At 38.0% G+C, this 22,254-nt stretch overlaps 6 protein-coding genes across 6 annotated transcripts; 3 read left to right on the forward strand and 3 right to left on the reverse strand.

Moving 5' to 3' along the window:
* Window positions 1-6,453: 6,453 nt before the first annotated feature.
* On the reverse strand, window positions 6,454-7,977 carry CBG03460 (the record flags this gene model as incomplete). Its single annotated transcript, XM_002633724.1, has 7 exons — window positions 6,454-6,701; window positions 6,750-6,873; window positions 6,922-7,263; window positions 7,309-7,414; window positions 7,464-7,704; window positions 7,752-7,867; window positions 7,913-7,977. 7 exons carry the CDS (start codon window positions 7,975-7,977, stop codon window positions 6,454-6,456), a joined length of 1,242 nt encoding a protein of 413 aa, XP_002633770.1.
* A 1,983-nt stretch (window positions 7,978-9,960) lies between these two features.
* Window positions 9,961-12,657, reverse strand: CBG03461 (the record flags this gene model as incomplete). Its single annotated transcript, XM_002633725.2, has 13 exons — window positions 9,961-10,104; window positions 10,172-10,267; window positions 10,312-10,439; window positions 10,489-10,564; window positions 10,614-10,841; window positions 10,909-10,974; window positions 11,019-11,147; window positions 11,194-11,363; window positions 11,409-11,528; window positions 11,640-11,827; window positions 11,923-12,030; window positions 12,084-12,131; window positions 12,575-12,657. 13 exons carry the CDS (start codon window positions 12,655-12,657, stop codon window positions 9,961-9,963), a joined length of 1,584 nt encoding a protein of 527 aa, XP_002633771.2.
* Window positions 12,658-15,375: 2,718 nt separating this feature from the next.
* On the forward strand, window positions 15,376-16,244 carry CBG03462 (the record flags this gene model as incomplete). The annotated part of the gene is made up of 3 exons (XM_002633726.1): window positions 15,376-15,586; window positions 15,631-15,890; window positions 15,936-16,244. 3 exons carry the CDS (start codon window positions 15,376-15,378, stop codon window positions 16,242-16,244), a joined length of 780 nt encoding a protein of 259 aa, XP_002633772.1.
* Window positions 16,245-16,292: 48 nt separating this feature from the next.
* CBG03463 lies at window positions 16,293-17,494 on the forward strand (the record flags this gene model as incomplete). Its single annotated transcript, XM_002633727.1, has 4 exons — window positions 16,293-16,442; window positions 16,490-16,684; window positions 16,736-16,783; window positions 17,180-17,494. The coding sequence occupies 4 exons, from the start codon at window positions 16,293-16,295 to the stop codon at window positions 17,492-17,494; spliced, it is 708 nt and encodes a 235-aa protein (XP_002633773.1).
* Window positions 17,495-17,683: 189 nt separating this feature from the next.
* CBG03464 lies at window positions 17,684-20,040 on the reverse strand (the record flags this gene model as incomplete). Its single annotated transcript, XM_045235759.1, has 7 exons — window positions 17,684-17,830; window positions 17,874-18,017; window positions 18,064-18,248; window positions 18,299-19,090; window positions 19,146-19,433; window positions 19,490-19,802; window positions 19,849-20,040. 7 exons carry the CDS (start codon window positions 20,038-20,040, stop codon window positions 17,684-17,686), a joined length of 2,061 nt encoding a protein of 686 aa, XP_045092403.1.
* A 623-nt stretch (window positions 20,041-20,663) lies between these two features.
* CBG03465 lies at window positions 20,664-22,137 on the forward strand (the record flags this gene model as incomplete). The annotated part of the gene is made up of 8 exons (XM_002633729.1): window positions 20,664-20,831; window positions 20,881-21,025; window positions 21,133-21,257; window positions 21,305-21,419; window positions 21,489-21,602; window positions 21,652-21,769; window positions 21,822-22,008; window positions 22,051-22,137. 8 exons carry the CDS (start codon window positions 20,664-20,666, stop codon window positions 22,135-22,137), a joined length of 1,059 nt encoding a protein of 352 aa, XP_002633775.1.
* Between the last annotated feature and the right edge of the window lie 117 nt (window positions 22,138-22,254).

Genomic DNA, 22,254 nt, shown 5'->3' on the forward strand with positions numbered 1-22,254 from the left:
TTTTTAGACCTTTTTCGGTTTTTCAGCTATTTTTGAAGATTCTTGTTCTATTTCTTTGTATCTTTTGTCTGAAATTTGACGGGATGGTGTTCTTGATACGGAAGATAACTTTAGATTACTGTAGAAAACTTTGTATTTTGTTTTTTTTTTCAGGAAAAAACACAGTTTTCATCTGCAGTTTGACGTGATAGTGTTTGCAACAAAAAACCACAAGAGGAAGTTAGTTTTCAACAGTAATCTACAGTAACCTACAGTAATAAAACACTGTTCCATAAAATTATCGACAAAAAATCCTCGAATAATTGTTTTTCTCTCGAAAAATTGCAAAAATCGCAAAATTTTTAGGTTACGGTAGTTGTCGGTGTGAGACCTTTGGCCACAGCTCCGATGTTTTAGTGCCAGAATAATAAAAGTGATAAACTTCAGACATTTAAAAGTGGATATTCCATATCAGGAAACTAATTCCCTTTCAAAAATAATGTTAAATCTACAGAAAAATATCAGAAGGTAATAAAAGAGCTAAGCTTAATTAAGCCGAACAATATTCACTAGCCAAGAAAATATATCGATAATTCGAGAATAACAAAACAGAAACTGTTCCCAAGAACCCATCAAACCGTAAATGGAAACGGGGAAGAGTATAACAATACCATTTGCAACCCGTCGCCTTCTTCTTTTTCTTCCAAAACGATAATGATGATTCTCGGACCGTCCCTTCTATATTTCTTCCACAAACATAACATGAACACGATAATTGGAAGCGGTGGTGCATTTACCAAGTCTCTCTCTTTCACTCTCCGCCAACACCACCCTACTAACATCATCTATCCATCAGAAACAAGTAGAAAGCGAATAGTACCGGTCACTTTTCTCGTCACCCCTACCGGACACCTAATTGGTATGTTCAGGTCGGGATGGAAATGTTGCAGAGATGGTTAATGGAACGATTGTTGTGTCTCAATTTCTTTGTGTGGTCAATCAAGCGTTTTGAGATTCAATTTTGGAAATGGTTTTCATGGAAACATCGAGAGTTAGAGGTTATGAACAAGTGAAAAAGGTCTTAAGAGTTTCCAAAGAATTGGGATGGGAAATTTTTACTGAGCATATGCTTAAAGTTGCCGAACATGGAAATAATAACTGTCTTGAAAGTTTGTTCACATAACCCTCTCGAAGAGTTGAACTTGTGGGACAAGTATTGAAAACGTTGTGCCGCTACCGGCTGAGCCACTTGGACGAAACTAAAGCTGCCGATGGTATAGAATCCCACTCAAGCCGTTAACTTTAAGCTCAGTTATCTCGATTCTTGTTAAATATAGAAAAAGTTTGTCAACTGATAAAATATTAGTGATATTACGATAAATAATTTGTCAGTTGATCTCTTTTTGATTTCTTCTACAGGAAGCGAGATATATGTGCTCAAATTTAGGTGGGATTCTATTAGAGGAAATACGGTAATACAAGACTGGATTCAGCTAAGTGGAAGGTTGAAAGAAACTTCAAGATACAGTATCTACCGTATACGGTATATATACCTACAACAAATGAAAAAAACTGAATCTCATGTGAATCAGATAGCCACCTAAGTCCTAAAAAAAGCGAGAATGGAACACCAAAAGAGTTCATTTTTCGATTTTCACCCCGTGCGTCCATTTACACACATCCAAAATCGAGAGCGGATTTCCGTGCGCTTTGAGTCAAACTAGGTCACGCTCGTGATTTTCAAAACTTTTAGGCATAAAACAGTCGAGACAACGAGCTTCCGGAGAGAGACCGATTTGAAATCCGATTATGATGAAAAATTGTTGATTTTGCTGATGATGATGATGACCATCGGGAAAGAGAGGGGATGCGGGACTGGTCCGTTTATATCTAGTTAAGGATTCCATTCCGGTTATTGTTTGGTTGAGTTGTTCTCAGGAAAATCTCTGGCAAAAACTGAATATGAGTTTGTTTTCAACCTCAGGAAGAAAACAAGAAAAAAAATAATTGAAATATCAAGCACATCGAGGTTATTCGTTTTCCCATGGGACCCCGCGTAGAAGCTTTGCACATTCGGACCTTCAAAAAGAATCTGGTTCAGAAAAAAATCCAGATGATGGCGTAATCAAAAATGACCTATCCATCTGAAAAGGGATCATAAAGGAGGAGCCGCCGTTGCGTCAACCTCATTGGTGGAAAAGAGAGAGGGTGTCGCTTACTTTAAAAGCTTTCTACGAGTCAACATGGGGGTCGAATGAGTTGAGTCATTGTTTCGAAGAGAGAAATGGCGTGCGGCAAGAGAGTTGAGGGACTGGCGCCAAGGTTACGGTAGAGGGAGAAGCGAACTCCAGGATTGTGGACAATGTTTGACATCTTGCACATAATCGAGAACTGAGCTCAACGTTGACGGTTTGGGTGGGCTTCAATTAGAGAAAATACGGTATGTCTTGATGTCCAATCATGAAGACCCTGTCTCAAATCCTTTTCCAAATTTCAAAATAATCTATTTCTTTCCCACTAAATCATACTCCTCCTTATCTCGTAGCCCATTCCAGTAGAAACACCTGCCATAATGAGATATTCGAAATTCGTCCCGCTCAACTGATTGACCCAGATTCCTGTGTATTCTTCTCAAAATGAACAACTCATTAAACAATCATGTTCACTTTTACTTGTGATATCTTAAGAAACACCGCTGCATCACACGAACACCTGTCCTTTGTTTTCATTCGAGTCCACTACCTAGGGGTGACGAAACTCATCGAAGCATGACTTTTCCCTTTAGTCAAAATGAGAGAACTGGGTTACACCAACACAGTTATATGACCGGATGGATTGTCATGGATTCTTCTCCTCCTGGCGGTACGCTGAACGAGTAGAGAAAGACAAAGGGCAAGAAGAAGAGGAATACCGGTTGTATATGTCCTCCTGACTCGACACTGGGCACCAATGCTAAATGAGCTTTGTGTTAGCTACTAGGTCACTCCTCGCACATTTCACACCTTTCCCAGCCGGTTGACATACTTTTTCGTGTTCCCCAGGTGTTTTTTTTGGATGTGATGAGATGGAAAGAAAGCACCCCACTGGGGAGAAGCATACAAAGACAAAGGAACATTCATTCTTGGAATCCGGATGAAGATTTAGAGCCATCAACTGGGAACGGTGATCCTGGGTCAAGTGGAACTCATGAGTTTCGAAATTAGACTGGATTGTAGGGTTTTATTTCTTAGAGATCCTCTGATTGGAAAAGATCTTCCGACACTTTTTCAGAAATTCTCGACCTCCATGGAAGCAGGGGAATTGATATTACGTAATACATAGCGTTCGCTGGTACCATAAAATTGGAGCTGTGGAAAAGAAATGCCGGTGACCGTGACCGAAGTTCCCACAACGACAACTACCGTAACCTAAAAAAATTTTATTTTAAGAATTTGTTATCTCGACTTTTACTGTTTTTCGTGAAGTTTTCTGTTATTTTCCCAAAAAAAGTCTGAAAATTACTATTTTTGATAGTGAGAAATCTGCCTGGAAAAGTACTAGAATCGAGAAAATAAACTCAGAAAATAAAAACATTTTTAGGTTACGGTAGTTGTCGTTTAGGGACCTCCGGCACCGATTTTTTGTACTAGAATAATACAATATAACAATGTAACAAAGTCTTCATGTGACTCATTTATCCTTTTTGCCGATCACCGAGATGCATTTTTTTTCTTGTGCACTATTTTACTTCTTTATTCCACTCTTCTACACTTTTCACCATAATTTATCTCTGTGTTTCTTCTTTTCCAATGCTATTTTTCATTTCACATATGCTCATTATATTACACCGATCTGCGCACCCGGATTCCCAACGAGCCGAGCAAAAAAAAGAGCAAGCACAAAAAAGTGTTCCTCGAGTCAGGAGTTCTTACGAAGCCCGGCAAAGCAGTAAAGAAAACGAATATATATCGAAAATAGGTGAAAAATAGTGTACGGGTCCAGGAGCCGGAGAGAAGATTGCGCACTTGGTGAGCATCTGACGGAATGGATCACGGGAGCAAAAAGAACAGAAGAATCTTGATTTAGAATCCAACAAGAAGGGAATTTGAAGAACAGAGGGGGAGGGAGAAATTTACTAAAGTTAGAAGATAGCTCTTCATGAAGTACTGTACAACCGTAAAACCTGTAATAGAAGGGCCCCCACTGCCAAGTTTGAGCTCAATTATCTCAATTCCTACGACAGATCTCAAAATTGTGTGAACTAACAAAACACTTTCGATAGTATGATAAACAATATATCCGTTGACTACTTTTTTATATCTTTTACAGTTACCGAGATAAATTGGCTTAAAGTTAAAAGTCAGGGCCCTTCTATTACAGGTTTTACGGTACTATAAAACTTTTTTGAAAATCTGTTATCATGTCGAGAAATCATCAAAAACCATCAAAACGGTTTCTTCGTTTCAAAACCATCGTAAAATGCAAACATTCTTTCTTTCCTTCCCATAGGTGTAATTTTATGAGCCACCGAAGTCTACAAGGTCAATCTTAAGTTTTCAAATGAATTCAAGATTCTCAGATTTGAAAAAAAAGAAGAGTTTTCAATTGAGGGGTTCAGATTACTGTAGTTCACTCCAAAACCCATTAGATTCCCACTACTACAAACGAGTTAATTATTAATAAGATGCAACAATAAGGTTGTGTTGCGAAAAGAAAGAAAGGGAGGATCGGAACCGATATTGTTGCCGTTTTGAATGAGAAAAGTCGATTGACTATTAACTCGGTGAAGGCATCCATTAGAACAACCTTTTTAGAGAAAATAGTCAATTGGCAAGGGCATATATTCATTTTATAGTGTGCGGGAAATGTATCATGGAGACAAGGGACCATGAGAAGGTTTATTGAGAATCAAACGAATTTCGATAGATTTTGGTTTAATCCTAAAGCTGTAACTTTTGAAGTTTTGATTCTGCATTTTGTCTTGTAGATACATCTACTGATCCATTATTTTTTTTATCATTATTCTATTACGAAAAATCGGAATTGTGGAAGAGAAACCCGGGATGCCTTGGCCCGAGGCCCCACAGCGACAACTACCGTATCCTAAAAATTTAGCGATTTTTCGCTATTTTTCGAGAGAAAAACTTAATTTTTATTCGATTTCTGGCAAGTTTTTTAGACCTTTTTAAGTTTTTCAGCCTTTTTCAAGGATTCTTTCTCGATTTTTCCAGTTTTTTGTCTGAAATTTGATGGAACGGTGTTTGATTATTGTAGGTTACTGTAGATTACTGTAGAAAACTAATTTCCTTTTGTGGTTTTTTGCAAACACAATAACTTCAAACTGCAGATAAAAACTGTGTGTTTTTTTCTGAAAAATAACTACAGAAAACAAAGTTTTCTACAGTAACCTAAAATTCCGCAAATCCCGGAAAATTTCAGACAGTACGAAAAAACAGTACGAAAAAACAGTACGAAAAAATAAATGCGGAAAAAAACATTTTTAGGTTACGGTATTTGTAGCTATGGGACATTCGGCCAAGGTCACCGGAGTTTCTCTTCCACATCTCCGATTATTTTTTTAATCAGAATAATATCAATTGATTTTTTTCACAGTTCTAGCATTAAATGTGAACATCTTCTCTGTATACATGGTGTACTTCTTCACCACCTTCACCATGTTCGGTAACATTTTCAGTTGTATTTCACTGATGACTTGACATGTTACTCCTCACAGTGTGTACTCACCGGAAAAGGAAAGTCAACTGAAGTGAACTATAAATCAAAAAGATTTCGACCGCCTTTTGAGTGTTGAAACCCCATTTCCGAAAATGGGAAATCACATTATGATACTCTCCTTTTCTTGGTTTCACTCCGTCGGCAAGTTCATAAACTATTTGGAGAGCTCGTAAAACATGTGTGTTGGCTCTCTTATGTGTTGCTCACACACACACGCACACTCGTCTCTTCCCTAATTCATCATAAAGAAGAAAAAAGAAGGGAACAGAAGGAATTTCGGAGGAGAAGGACAGTATAAGACTAATAACCTTTCCCTGAAGCTTTTCATGTTGGCGACAGGGATGCCTTCTCGTGATTTACAGGTTTTCCGAGTTTCGTAGAGTGGGAAAGATGAGTTGAAGGGTGACATCAGAAAGGGCTTTTACGATTTGGTGTCGCTTGAAATCCGATATCAAAACGGAACAAAATATTGGGGTGCGCAGGAAGGATGGTTCGGAGAAAAGCAGATGATAGGGATTTTCGAATGGTACAGTTTATCGGAAGTTCTGAAACGAATATTATTAGTCTAAACACAACAAAGCAAAATTATTAGTGGCGAGATATTCATAGAAATGGAGAAATACTTTTTAAGGAAAAATTGATCTCGTGATCTCGATCCGACGAATGGGACAAAATAGGAAGTGGGTAAGTAGAATAAAAACAGCAAAATGAAAATTATGCAATTATGGGAACAATTGTACAATAGCTGATCTTGACCATCTACCAATTCAGATGCTTCTTGTCCTTTTTGACTGAAATACATCCGTGATGGCTCTCCATATCCTTGATACTTGTTCTGTCATCGTCTATAGGAACGTAGGCATGAAGACGTGGTGGATGCTCGGAAAGTTGGCTTGAGTATTTCGAGTGCGGAAGTTGTGGTATGCGTAATGAAGGTGAAGTTTCTCCATCCTTGACAGGCGGGTGCATTTCTTCCCACATCTTGTCGTCGTCGTTTTCAAAATCAGCTGGAAAAAAACATTATTTTTGGGAAATCAGAGTCACGAGAAACTAACGAATTGGAGCTTCCTGAAGATGATTGACAATGGCAAATGAAATGCGAACGTTTCTATCCAAAATGTAGTTCAACTCGATATCATCATCATCCAAACCGAACGGCCGCATCAAATCTTGACCAACCTTTAAAAATAATTTTGCTTGCATATGAAATTTTTTAAATTGGGTCACCTTGAACCATCCGACAAAGAATAGAAACTGGACTATAGTGAAAATCGGAACCTTCAGATCGATTTCTTTTCCTGATTCAATTTCGGGGAGCAGCGGTTGACGTCCAAAGAGTGAGAAGAAGAAGAATGAATACGTGGCAAGAGCTGCCACTTGAGTGTACACAAGTGGAACACAAACCCAATCGTATGAGTACAATTTGCGAAGCGATTGCCGGAAGATCCGGAGTTCAGCAACAAACTGGTTAAGGAGCGAAGCTGTTGGCTTGGTTTCGTCTTCTACTTGTCTCATAATCTGTTGGATCCAATGAAGAGGTGTCATCCAGCGACTGGATTCGTTCTCTGTCTGAAAATACAAATTGGATAATGGTTTCTTAGTTTTGAATCATACATGCATCGTTTCCAGAATTTGATATTCCTTCTCAGTCAAAAGTCCTCCCTCTATCAAACTGTGAACGGTTGGGAAACGAAGACGGATTTTTGATGAAATGTCGCGCCTAAAAAACAGGATTCAGGAAAAAACTTTTAAGGAAATTTTTGTCTTACCAAGCCAATGCATTCGAAAGATTAAGATATCTGGCAATTGTATGTCGTCTCCGTTTACTTTTATCATCATGCTGATGGAGTACGGTACAGAGAACGGACAAAATGTCTTCTGGCCAGTAAAGGGTTTCAAATTGACGCCACCAACGAGCAACAACGTTGGATACATAGAATCCAAGAAGGAATGTGAGAGGAATCAAACGAGTATATGAATCACACTGTCGACAGAATGATTCAAACATTCCTTCAATTGAATAGGTCGATTTAAACAAAGAACACCAAGAATCTTACGCCGAATTTTGTTTCTGTCGTCGTCATCGTCATCAATGAAATCTATTCCCTTCAGGTAGAACAGGCGAATTGAATAGAAGAAGAATAGATAAATGAGAAGCTCTCTCCAGACTGTTCTGAAAATGAAAACCTTACTGAGCACCCTTCAATTCGAACCTAACCTCCAAATAGATCCTTTCCACCGTAACAGCAAACGGATCACATTTCCACTGTAGGAAATCGTCATTTGCCTGAAATAAGATGTATACGAATCTAGAAAAAAGTATCTGAGAAAGCCGGACGGCAGCTGAAAACAAAGAAAAAATGCACGGATATTGGAAAACAAATTCGGTTGCCACGGAGATTAACGGAACCAACAGGGGATAGAGGAAAAAACTAGAAGATTAAAAATTCTAAGACTCTAACACGTTATAAATAAGAAACGACATTCTTCACTGAGCAAAAATCGTCGTTCATGTTGAAATATTCAGTCAACTGTGAACAGAAAAAAAGAAGTTGCAATATAAATGAAAAGTGAATCATTTTCGAATTGTGTCAAAGATAAGAAAAATCAAAAGTGAACAATTTTTTGTGTTTTTGTCCAGGTGGGCGGTTGGATTGAATTGAATTTGAATCTCTAGTCTTTAATCAAATTTTGAAAACAACAACAAAAAAAACTAAATGATAATTGGAAATCATTTTAGTCTTCAGCAATCATGTTGACTACTTTTTTTGTCAGAATGTCGGTCACTGTGGTAGTAAATTTTTCCTTTGATTGTAGGAGTGGAAATGTGGAAAAAGATTTTTGCTGAATAGTGTTGATGTTACAGAGGCATAGACAGAAATCATTGAATTTCATGGGTCAACACAAGACAGATCGTGAACAATGGAGAGTTGTAGGAAAATATTGGTAGAGTTTGAAGTGAAAAAATAGAAACAAAATGGAAGAGGAATAGAGAGTAAGAAGAAATGTGACTGTTAAATATTGCGGTTACTCACACAGTAAGTAAGTAATATACACTGCTGTGTTTGCGAATAATTGCAAATAATCGGTTTTGAACAGACGACTTCTAGAAAGTAATGAACGACATATAATTTGGAGAAGGTTTCTTGCAGGGATGGTCGGAATGGATTCTGCGGAACTTCTGAATATTCCAATTTAAAAATTTCGGAATTTCCTATCACAAAAGCAAAAAAAAATTGGTGAAAATTTGTCACAAAGTTTTCAAAACGCAAAAGAAAAATTAAAAGTAATTCCGCTCGAAACCCCAAGAAAAGGTTTCATGTGCGCCTTTGAAATACCGTAGTTCAAAACGCTCTAATCCAAAAAAAAAGGTTTCGGAAATAAATATTCTGATCTGAATTTCTTTCCGAAAAAGGTGAGAATTTTCGGAATTTCCGAAATTTCAAGAAATTTTTTTTGAAAACCCGGCTCGTTGCAACTTGCACATAGCAAAAAAGTTGCTTACATCAGAAAAAAATTGGGAAATATTTTTTTCCGGAAAAATTGATTGATCGTAGGTCTCGCACCGTTAATTGTATTGTATTGTATTGTTAATAGTATTTGTATTTAGAATTTATTTTTCATGTTTCTTTTTCTGGGAATATTTCTTGCAGACAGCGAGAAAGAAACATAGAAAACGTTCACTGTGTATTTATAAAGCGGTTAATACAACCAATGATCTGTTTTCCTCATATGGAAAAATGAGGTAAATCGCAGCCCGAGAAAACCTTCGAATACCAAATGAAGGTCATTTCGGAAATTCCAAATTCTCTCGGTCTTTTTTTTTCAAACCGGCAGTTGGCCTCTCCAGTGAACTGCAGTCTCAGAATAGAAATTTATGTTAATTCTGCAAACCGGATATGAATAGCGGTCGGGAGAAAAATTCTCTCGAGTTGAAATATTTATTGGATGAATGGGAGGTGTAAAAATTGGCTATAGGCAAACGGTACAAGTGGTTTTTTTCCGGGTGCGAAGAAAATAATCATTTTACAATTAGAGCATTGAGGAAAACGGATAGACACTAGTATTTGAAAAATAATTTACCGATTTTCATACAATGGAGTGAGTGACTACCTTGAAAAACGACGGGAGTAGGGGCGAGTGGGGGAAATGTACAGACAAACACATAAAAACCCAAGGAACTAGTATTGAAAATTATGATTAGTTTCAGTAATAGAAAATCACAGGATCAAAAGACACGAACTGGGTTATGAAGTATATTCATATTTATGGTGAGGCGGCTTGCGCCGATAGATGACGTCGTGCTCCATCGAAAACTGATTGAAGGGAGAACGCATCAGCAGTGAGCTCGCAGATTTCTCTATCACCCCATGACTGGGTTGGCAAATTTTGAAGGAGTATCATGACACCCTGTAAAACAAAATGAGCAAATTGTTTTTGAAATATAACGGTTTTTGTTTCTGAAAAATCTAAATACCTGGAAATCTTTTTCAGCCTGCAATTGTTTAGACCAAGTTCTCAAAAATGCGGCGCATACGTAGTTGTGGAATTGCATGAAACCATCTGGCTCACTCTGAAACGCATATTAATCTTCTATGATTTAGTGATGAAACATACCAAATAAGTATCCCACAAACGTATCGTAGCTCGAAGTGGGATTTCTCTCATCAACAGATTGTTCATCCAACGGAAAGCAAATTGTAAATACTCGATTCCATTAGATTCGAGGTGTTTATGCAGTGGCCCTGCAAATTTGTCGAACTTATATAAAATGCTTGTAAAAACTATACTTACGATCTACGCGGCTCATCAGATGGCGAAGTTGAAGAACTTTTCTCTGTATTCCAGGTTGGGCAAATGTATAATTATCCTGAAAACATGCAAAACTGCACGCTTACCATACTATTGAAGGTCCTTACCTGAATTGAATCAAGGAGCGCTGAAACACACCAAAATGAATCAGCCTCAATAAGTTGACATTGCTCAAGAGGGAGTTGAGAAACGTCGAATGAGCCGACTTCAACATCTTGTGGAATGAATTCAGAAAGGAAAACGACGAAAAACGGTGTAACAAGGTCGTTGATTCCTTGGACGTATCCACTTGCTGGATGGCGAATAGCCCAGATGTACAGTATTCTTTCGAACATCTGTAGAAAACGTTGTTTTTTTCGGAGGGAGGAAACACAGTTTTTAGGTATGTTAGAATATAATTACCTCTTGAACCATTTTTTGTTGAAACAGCGGAATAAGTGGGCACATTCGCGGAATGTCGATATTAATCTGTAATTTATAGTTTTTTAATGTTTGAAACATTTTCAGTATACCTGTCTGAATGTATCAGCATTTTGATCCTCAAACCTAGAATGGAAATACTGTTCCACATAATGCCAATATTCATCTCTTTTACATTGAAGTGTCACTTCACGACGTTCTGCATTCGTTGGAAGATATCCCTTTAAAAAATGAAGATATCGACATACATTTTAGTATAAAGCTTACGGAAAGAAGTCTCCAAGCTTGTGGTCTCAGTTTATGTGGGATTCCCATCCAACAGTCTTCTCTTAATTTATCTAAATCTACATCCACTGGTGGTGAACTCCTTCCAGACGATTTTCCATTTGAAAACAAACGTCGCAGACGCGCGAATCTAGTCTGATCACGATCTCCACCTAAAAAAAGAAAATATATATGGGGTCTGGCAATCTTATCGTTACCATATGGAGGAGCGCTAGCTATAGGTGCTGCAGACCGAGGTTGATCCGATATTTCAGGTAGCTTTGGATAAATTGGATTTGCAGTTTGAGGTGTTGCTGATACTGATGAGGGTAGTGGTTCTGAAAAAGGTTGAATGAAAATGATGGTCCTATTTTTATACTGTTTTTAATCAAACAAGATTCGACATACAATTTATTTGATGTGGAAAAAAATAGTTGAACAATTGTTACCTTTTTGTATCGCAAGCCTTTGTAAGGCTTGTTGTCTACTGTTTTTTGTTGGTGCCGCACTGACTGGTGGCATGATTTCTTCATCCCGAGTCGTTTTCCCAGCCGCATGTGCAGCTAAAACTTTTGCAGCTGAAGCTGAAGCCAGGGTTTCATCCACTTTTACTCTTGTGTCCCAAGCATCCGATACACTGAAAAAACCAAATATAGGAGTGCAGTGAGACTATTTTTTTATAAGTTCAACGTGACGAATAGCTGAAGCGCACAGATAGCATTTTATAATGACCTATTTTCATAATCTCGAAATTTGCTTATCCTTCCTGGAATATCAGCTCCTTTCGTTGGACTTGCATGTTGAAGTGGTGGGTATCGAGCGCCATAAACAGGTTTGACGCTGAAATATCATCTTACTATTGAATTTCTGGTGAACTCCTTTAAGAATGTTACCTCCCCGGTGTTGACCCGGCTGACCATCGACTCATTTGCTCAAGTTCGCTGTAATTGTTCGAATTTCAGCTGAAAAACGTCTGGAATCGGCGAACAACGGCTAAAAACCTGTTGTTTGCCAACTCGGCGAGATTATTTGTGCAAATGCGCCCCCTGGACAAAAAAGGTGAAAGAGTGTGTGAAATGAAGAGACGCAGACTAAGCACAATGGCGAATGTCCAAATTCAATTTAGGATGGGGAAATTGAAAACGAAATTGGGTGAAAATAAAATGAGAAGAGGAATCAATAAAATTTATAGACTTACTTTTGTCGAAGACATATCCATCGCTTGGCTAGCTGTCCGCTCATTCTGTTGTGTTCTGTGAGTAAATAGAGAAAAACAGTTTTCCGGCGATTCAGCTCACGGAAAATCGAGCAGCTATTGTGCAAATATGCTACCTGCGCGCGCCAACTTATTCGCCACGTCATAAAAAATTAAGATGCAACCTACTCGTTGTTGTTAATTTCGTGGTCAATTTTCCCAGCTGAAAATTGATCCAGCCTCTTGAAACACAAGTTGGTGCACAACAGCATCTGGAAATTTTGGTTTTTAGAACATTCACTATTTGTAGGGTGATGGAAGCGAAAAAAAAGGAAAAAAGAATCAGAAACTTTTGGCAGGAAAATCCCAAAGTATATTGCATTTACGACTCAACAGCTGACTCTGGTTTTTAGGTCTGGAAGGTTACTGTAAACTGGTACAGTAACCCATAATTGGGAACTGTAAACTGGTACAGTAACCCATAATTGGGAACAATGGTTTGGACCTCTAAAGACTAGGATTTAATTTTTGTTTCTCAAAAGTAACATGTATTTCTTTGGTCCCATTCGAATGCCCATTCTATTGTTTGCTCTTTGCTACAGTAACCCCTTCTAAATTACTATAACCAATTTCAAAGAGGAAAGCACAAAATGAATACTCTATGTTCCCTCTCTTTTCCCTGACACAATGGATTTGGTTGTATGTGATGCTAAACAATGAACAATAAGCACCGAGATAGACAGCACAATAGTTAGAGATGCAGGCGTTTTGGTAGGAAAACTGTGTAAACTGGTACGGACGGTCGCCAGCGACAAACGACTGAATGTCCGGCTCACTTCTCTTGCACACACTGATTTTTTTCTCAGTTTGAACTGTTAATGTATCACCGTCCAAGAAGGGGGAAAGAGCAAATATTTAGGAGGAGAATAGGAAAAGTAGTAGTGATGGAGTTGATAATAGATATTTGAAAGAACTGGTTGCCAACTACTTTGAATTAAGAAATAAAAGGATTACACTGGATTTGAGGAGTATGAATGAGATCCACTTTTTAAAAAATTTTTAGAGCATAAATCTAACATACCGTAAACACTCTAATAGAACGCCCTCTACGTTCCTTATAAAGTAAAAAATATTTTTCAGTTGACCACTTTTACATATCTTTTACAGAAACCAAGATGGCTCAAAGTTGAAAGTTAGAGTGCTTTTAAAACATTTTACCTAAAATTTGAAATCAATTTTTCTACAAAAAAAAACAATTTTTTTAAAAGCCGGTTAAAATGATATAAATCTTTGGGGGTCTCGACGCAACAGTAGTGTACTATCGCGCTGGTTTTGACGGTGCGAATCGGAAATCTTGGGAACCTGGGCGCCATTTTTAACAGCTTTCTGGGCATATACATCTCAGATTTGTGAACTTTGGGCGCGGTATAAGTTAAATAAAAATACAAAATATTACAGTAATGGGCGTACCACTATGGTAAGTGAAGAGTTCTTAAGCTGAGAGATGAAGAAAATTCAATCAACTCGTTTTGAGTTCCAGTTGCTATTGAAGGTAAGAATAGGAGACTTCTGATTACAGATTGAATGATAAGATTTTCAAAGTCACGAAATTTTTGATAGGTAATCATATTCCTGAATAAAAAAGGTCAAAGAAAATGTGGAAAGCAATCATTTGGAATCCATGAACATATTTTGGGTTACTGTAGATCGCTTCTGCCATTCATGACGTGGAAAATGGCACAACACAAACAATAAATCTGTTCTCCGAGAAATGAGACGAAAATGGCCGGCAAAACGGAAAACTAGGAGGAGCCCGGACAGAATGATGACTGGCCCTCCTGAACACATAGCCGAACCTAATACAAACAAAAACGTCGCCGAAAAAGGAAGAAGAGGAAAAATGAAAAAAAAAAACGAATCGAGAGGAGAGAAAAGATGGTGAAGAATCGTGAGTGCGCGGTGCTTCCCGCGGGCGCGGCGCCCAAGAATATGATGTTAGTCTCCACTGGGGCTCAAATGGACAGAATCGAATGGACACTACGAGGAAAAGGGAAAGAGACTGTTTACACACACAGAAAAAACCACAAGCAAAAAACTATCTCGCGTACAACAAAAATATATACAGAGATATGTGTTCATTTTCATACAGTAGGGGTTAATTTTGACAACATTTAGAATATCCGGAAATTAACGAGTTTTTTTTCAATTTGGAATTTTTGAGGACACCTGAATCCAAAATAACAAATAAGAATCATAAAGTTGAACTGTTGTATCCAAAATTTGGTGTCCATATATTGAAATATTTTTAATAACACTGAATTCTACAAACAATGATATATAAAGTTTATTTTCCAGATAGCGTTGATTCACAAATCAAGATTCCTGGAAAAAAAAAAGTAGACTGTTCGTACTGTGAAACTTCCATTTTATACTCTTCGCTGCTAAATCTCCCGGCTCCAGCTTGTAATTTTATAGACAATTTTTGTCAGTCTTACGCAGACATCTTTTTTTCTGGATTTTTTGGGAATACGGAAATTTGAAAATTTAAAGTTTCACAACATTTTGATTCGAAAATTCAGAAATGATTTCTGAATTTTTCCTGAATTCCGAGTGTCTGAAATTCTAAATTCTAAGAATTTTTCAAAATGTGATTCCGAAATCAGGTTAAATCAGGATTACAGATTCACCAAAACTATCAACTTCAGAATTCCTTGTAGCGTGATCCCATCCCTGTGACCGCTAGAACCATTTTTTCAAGCCATACTCTCTTCAAATCGAACAGTTGGTTTATTACTTCCAAATGGATTCGACCAAGCTCCTTCAATTTGTATGTTTGGGAACTGAATAAATAAATCTAAATTCGAAATTCTTCATTATACGAAGAAGATGGTCCAATGCCTGGGCAAACTGCCAAAGAAAACCAAATGTCTGGCAAAAAAGTGAAGCAGTGTTCAGAAAAAGAAAACAAATATGCGGAAATGGTCCGAAAAATGGCATCTGTGCTTGGAAAAGGAAAATATTCTAAAATATATCGTGGGAGAAGTCACCCAAACGGATTGTGGCACGCTGTGAAAGTGGATAATACTCATAGGAAAGCCAGCTATGCACCTCACGAAGTCTCCATATTGAGAATTATCATGTATCCCAAAGAAGTCCCTCACATTCCAAAACCTCTTGCATATGTCAAAACGCCTTCGATTTGTTAGAAAAGTTTCAGAATAAATACATTATATAACCTAATTCAGCCTACTTTGCAATGACTCTTCTCGGAAAGAATATCAGCGATCTGAAGCTCGAAAGTCCAGAACAACGCTTTCCAAGTGGAACTCTGAGCCGTATTGGTCTTCAAGTGCTTCATGCTCTCAAATCAATGCACAAAAAAGGAATCATTCATCGTAATATTAAACCATCGAAATTGATGATGGGACATGAAGAAGATGGGAAAAGATGGCGTCTTGTTCATGTGATTGGTTTTGGGTTTGCAAGACAATGGGCTTATAATCAGGTTGAGGAGATTTACAAATCAGAATGATATTTAATATATTTATAGGATAAATTCAATCCAACAAAAATGCATCCTCGTCCACTGAGAAAAAAGGTCCGATTCCGTGGATCTCTGAAATTCTCTTCTCCTAATGCTCATCTTGGATGTGATTTGAGCCGTCGGGATGATTTATGGTCACTTTTGTTCACATTTATTGATCTGAATGGTAGTTTACCATGGGCTGCAGAAAGAGACCATTCCATTTTGGCAAAGAAAAAACTCGACCCAGAAATAGTTCTTGCCGATATGCCGCCAAATTTCGACAAAGTAATGAAGCATTTGATTGAGCTGAAACCTTTGGAGAGACCGAATTAATAGTAAGCCGTTGTTGCAGTACTATTATAATTTAAGTAATTTTTCAGCATGTTTTTCAATGTGCTAAGAAATCTGATGTTTGATTCCGGCCAAATTCCAGAGTGTAAATACATTTTTGAAAGCGACGATCTAACTTATGAAGAATTGAAAACTCGAAAAAAAGAAGAATGGGAGGAAATAACAGGAACATTTTTCGAGGCGAGATTCGTTTTTTTTTATAATTGACTTTATTATATTTTTTCTAGAAAGATTTCATCGAAATCAATGGTCCTGAAAAGTGTCTGAGAAAGAAGAAAGAATGGAAGACTCCGAGTTTGGACGAATTTATATCAGCCAGATATTTGGTAATTGATGACGAGATGAAAGAATATCATAAGCTTCCAGCAGAGCTAGAAGATTATGAGAAGAAAAAGAAAACAGATGTTAACTATATTGAAAAGGTGAAATAAAAGGGAAAATAGGAGATAAGTTTAAAAAATCAAATGTTTCAGATGGAAAGGGAAAAGAACAGAACCAAACTACTGTATGAGCTCAAACCTGTAAGCGTCTTCTAAATATTTTTTATTATTCTAGTACAAAAAAATAGGAGCTCAAATCGGAAGCAAAACACCGGTGGCCGACCGAAGGTCTCGCAACGACAACTACCGTAATCTGAAAATATTTTTATATTCCGTATTTATCTTCGATTTTCGTGCGTTTTCAGTCAATTTTTTAATTTTGTCAGAAATCAGAAAATCAATTTTCGGACTTTTTTTGGAAACGTAACAGAAAGCTCGACGGAAGGAAATGAAAAACGAGAAAACAAATACGGAAATAAAAATAATTCAAGTTACGGTAGTTGTCGTTGTGGAACATTCGGCCACGGCCACCGGAGATTCTCTTCCATGCCCCAACTTCCATGTACCAGTATTATAATCAAAGTAAAAATGATTCAGACCAACGGAGAAGAGAAATACGAACACCGTCGAGCTGCAAATAAGCTCCGAGCTGACCATGATTTGAAGCGTGAAAAGGGAAAGATTTTCGGAGGAAAAAAGAAAAAAGAAGGCGAATACATGGCATGTGAATCTCTTCGGGAAAGAGGAGAAAAGCACGAAAACGAGAAGGAAGAAAATATTCCGATTGGCGAACATTTGGATATCAAGAAAAGATCGTTGGCTTACCGAGAAATGCTCAATACCGGAGAAGAAATGAAATTCGAGGGCAGTCCACAGATCGACGACGCATCCTTGGATCAGGATGGTCCGTAGAAAGCTTATTGAATAAAGAATTGAACTATTCACATAACTTTATTCTAAAAAGGCACATAAAAGTCTGAGCTTCACAACCGTACTCAAAATTAATTACACTTGATATTATCGAAAAAAAGCCATAACAAAAAAAGAAAAGCTCTTGAATAACCGGAGGTCCTACAAAAAAAAACTAAAAAATCTAAATTTTTAGGCGAATTGCACAAGAACGGCGTTCTTTGGAACATTCTTCCCAGCTTGACATTTGATGTGTTCGATTTTCGAATCTTCTGGTGCCCGAATAATGTATTCCATTTTCATTGCTGTCATGACCACTAAAGCTTGTCCGGTGGTGACCTGAGAACTCGAGAATAAAAATTAAAAAAAAAGAATGTTATACCTGATCTCCTGGCTTCACTAAAATTTTCTCGATGATTCCTGGCATAGGTGCGACAGCTGAATGGCTAGCAGCTCCTCCAGCAAGCGAATCGAATGCCTCGTGGACTGCGGGAGTTTCGTATTCATTTTGACCAACCCCGTTTACCTCAATATCAGAATCATATTACAAAGTGAAATTACTTCCTTCATACCATAAGTGTTTCTGGAAGATCTTTGACAATCGTAGACCAACGTCTACCGTTTGCTTCTACTGTGAATTTGAATTCATGATCTCCGAGAGCTTGGACGTCATTGAGAAGAGTTTCATAACTATTTCCGTCGTAAGAGACAGTGAGACGACGATCGGAATCAAATTGGACGGTGACATCTTTTCCTTCTGAAAAATTATTGAAATGGTAGCATTACGATATAAATAAGTATGCCTACCAATTTTGTACACATATTTTGGAGCCAAGTTAATTCTGAAGAATGAGAGATTTTGGAAAACTCCAGCATCTGATTTCTTGAGTGCAGCCAAAGCATGAGCAACAGCGGACTCAACGAAAATCTCGGCTGGTGTCTCTGCTTCAGCGAAAAGTTCTTCATGATGATCTGGGATGAAATCAGTGTACACGTTTCCGGCAGCGAATTCCGGATGAGCAAGAACACGTCGGACGAAATCGATGTTGGTTGGAAGACCCGAAATACGGGTACGGGCTAGTGCGCTTTCCAGCTTGGCAGCAGCAACATTACGATCTTTACCCCAAACAACAACCTGAATATGATAACAGGGGTAATATTTTTCGGTGAATTTATTTACCTTGGCGATCATAGGATCGTAATGAATAGAAACTTCGTCTCCTGAAACGACACCGGTATCGATTCTAGCATCTTCTGGGAAATCAACATAGTTCAGACGGCCTGCAGTTGGCATAAATGCTCCCTTTCGAGTGTCTTCCGCATAGACACGGCATTCGAAAGCATGTCCGTTCAGTGGAATTTCGGATTGCTTCAAAGGAAGCTTCTCTCCTTGAGCGACACGAAGTTGCCACTCAACCAAATCAGTTCCTGTGATAGCCTCACTGACTGGATGCTCAACTTGAAGACGAGTGTTCATCTCCATGAAATAGAACTCTCCACGTGGATCCATGATGAATTCGACAGTTCCTGCTCCAACATATCCAACGGCAGCAGCTGCACGGACGGCTGATTCTCCAAGTTTGAGACGATTCTCGTGAGCTAGAATATACATTTTTTAGTGGACGGTTTAAAGTGGATGATTTATTTAACTCACTCATATTTGGAGCTGGCGCTTCTTCGATAATTTTTTGATGGCGTCTTTGAACTGAACAATCTCTTTCCCAGAGGTGTACGTAGTTTCCATGATGATCTCCGAACACTTGGACTTCCACGTGTCTTGGTCTCTCAACAAACTTCTCGACTAGCATCTCATCGTTTCCGAACGACTTCTTTGCTTCGTTACGAGCTGAAGCCAATTTCTCATCGAATTCTTCCTCGTTCCAGGCGATTCTCATTCCTTTTCCACCACCTCCATACACTGCTTTCAACATAACTGGGTAGCCTGAAAATGATTTTTATGATTAAAAAAAAATAACTGAATCGTTTTAAACTGCTTACCAATCTCTTGTGACTTCTTCTTCAAATTGGCATCAGATTGATCTTCTCCATGGAAACCTTTGACAACTGGAACTTTTGCATCTTCCATGATTTGTTTAGATACGTTCTTCGCTCCCATATCTCTAATCGCTTGGGCTGGTGGTCCGATGAATACCAGACCTGCTTGAGCACATCTCTCAGCAAACCCAGCATTCTCAGAAAGGAAACCGTATCCAGGATGAATGGCTTGGGCACCAGAACGGAGAGCTGTGTTAATGATTTTATCCATGTTGAGATAGCTTTCAGAAGCAAGTGGTGGACCAATGTGGTAGGCCTGGAAACTGGTATAGATTTACGACAAGATGCTTTTTACAGCATACCTTATCAGCCTTTTTGACGAAAAGAGAGTTACGGTCGGCATCTGAAAACACAGCGACGGTCTCGATTCCCATCTTTCTAGCAGTATTCTGGACCCGAATAGCAATCTCTCCTCGGTTTGCTACCAATACTCGTTGGATCGGACGGATCAAAGGAGCCGTCGAGGCGTATCGTTTCTGCACTGCCCGAAGCATCTGAAATGATAATATATAAAATAGTTGATTTTAAGTCGAAGCGTTATTCAAAAAAAAACGGGATATTCGGAACAGAACGTCCGGAACGAACCTCGGAATTTCAAAAAAAATTCGGAATTCGAGCTTTTTCGACTACAGTATGTCAAAGACGCACGCTGTAAGTTTGCCTTTGGGTTTTGAGCGGAACTGTTTTTAATACTGTTTTGCGTTTTTCAAATCTTTTTCTAAATTTTGCGCTTTTGTGATGGGAAAGTGAGTATTGAATTTTAAAAATTTCGAAGATCCGAAATTTAAAAATCGGAATATTCCAAGATTCCTAAAATTTAAAACTCTGGATTTTCGATATTCCGGGTATTCCCAGAAGGCCATTCCGAACATCGCTGATTTAAAATCAGCTTTCTATGCCAAAAACGTAGAAAAGAGCAAAAAAGACAGACGAGAAGCTTGATAATAAAACTTTTTACCGACGGGCGCGCTTTCTCTCTGCCTGTCTGCGTCTCTCTTGCTGCCTCATTCGCTCTCGCATCTGTCGCTTTTCGAATTCTTCCTGTCTTCTTTTTTTTTATTTTCTTTCTTTTTTCAGAAGTGTTTCCCGCAAAAATTTATTTTTTTTTGCAGTTAAAATGGACTTCAAAGCAAAACTTCTCGCCGAAATGGCAAAAAAACGGAAAGCAGTGTCTAGTTTGGAAGTGAAAGATGGTGGTGCAAAATTTGTTCGTGGAGCTGATTTGGAATCGAAAAGGACTCAAGAATACGAAGCAAAAAAACAGGAATTGGCGAGCAAAAAGCGGGTAAGATTTAGAAAATTTGATATGAAATTTAAATACATTTGATTTTAAGAAAATTGACGACGAAATCCTTCGAGAATCATCGAGTAAGACAAAAGTTGTCCCAGAAGAAAATGTCGCTGAATTCGATGAAAAGGTACCTATGTCAGACATCCATTTTCGTCTCAGACAACGTGGACAGCCCATTCTGCTCTTCGGTATGTGAAACTGTCAATAAGAAAACATAAAAGCTGATATCGAAAGTGTTTGATAAAACTGAAAACTATGAAATGAATGGCGCGACCTCTAACCTTCAATTTTCCAGGAGAGTCGGAGCTCGAAGTTCGTAAGCGGCTTCATCAATTAGAACTAGAACAACCGGAGTTGAACGAAGGATGGGAAAATGAATTGCAAACTGCGATGAAGTTTATTGGAAAAGAAATGGACAAGGTATGAATACAAATTATATAGTAGTTATCTTTATAGTATATTTCTAGGCAGTTGTGGAAGGTACCGCTGATAGTGCTACTCGTCATGACATCGCTCTTCCTAAAGGATATGAAGAAGACAACTGGAAGATCATCGAGCAGTCTTCAACACTTCTTGGTGTTGGTGAGTAAAATATATTTTATATAATTCATATGCTATCAGAATATTTTCAAAAAATTTTTAATTTTTCAGGCGATGAATTGAAGCGAGATTGCGATATCATCCTTTCGATATGCCGTTACATTCTCGCCAGATGGGCTCGAGATTTGAACGATAGACCTTTGGATGTGAAGAAAACCGCACAGGGTATATTCTTGAAATTCAAAATATTATGTTTAAATTTCGAAATATTCAGGTATGCACGAAGCTGCACATCACAAACAGACGACAATGCATTTAAAAAGTTTAATGACTTCCATGGAAAAATATAATGTGAACAATGATATTCGACACCACTTGGCAAAAATTTGCAGGTATTTTTTTTGCTCTATAACTTTTCAGAAAAAAAACAAAATTCGATTTCAGACTTTTGGTAATCGATAGAAACTATCTGGAAGCCAACAACGCATACATGGAAATGGCAATTGGTAATGCACCATGGCCAGTCGGAGTCACCCGTTCTGGTATCCATCAACGTCCAGGATCAGCAAAAGCCTACGTTAGTAATATTGCTCATGTGCTCAACGATGAAACCCAGAGGAAGTATATTCAGGTAAGAACTAATTAAGGATAGCTTATCATTCCCGATTTGCAGGCTTTCAAACGTTTAATGACCAAACTGCAAGAGTATTTCCCAACAGATCCATCGAAAAGTGTCGAGTTTGTCAGAAAAACCGTCTAACCCTTTCATATTCATTTTTTTTTTGTTTTTGTTCTTTTTTACACATTCAGTCAACATATTGATAAACTATTTATATACATTCAATATCAATTCAGGTTGATTATATCACAGTGTCCA

This window comes from Caenorhabditis briggsae, assembly GCF_000004555.2.
Source record: "Caenorhabditis briggsae complete genome, chrIV, whole genome shotgun sequence".
In the NCBI taxonomy this organism is placed as follows: domain Eukaryota; kingdom Metazoa; phylum Nematoda; class Chromadorea; order Rhabditida; family Rhabditidae; genus Caenorhabditis; species Caenorhabditis briggsae.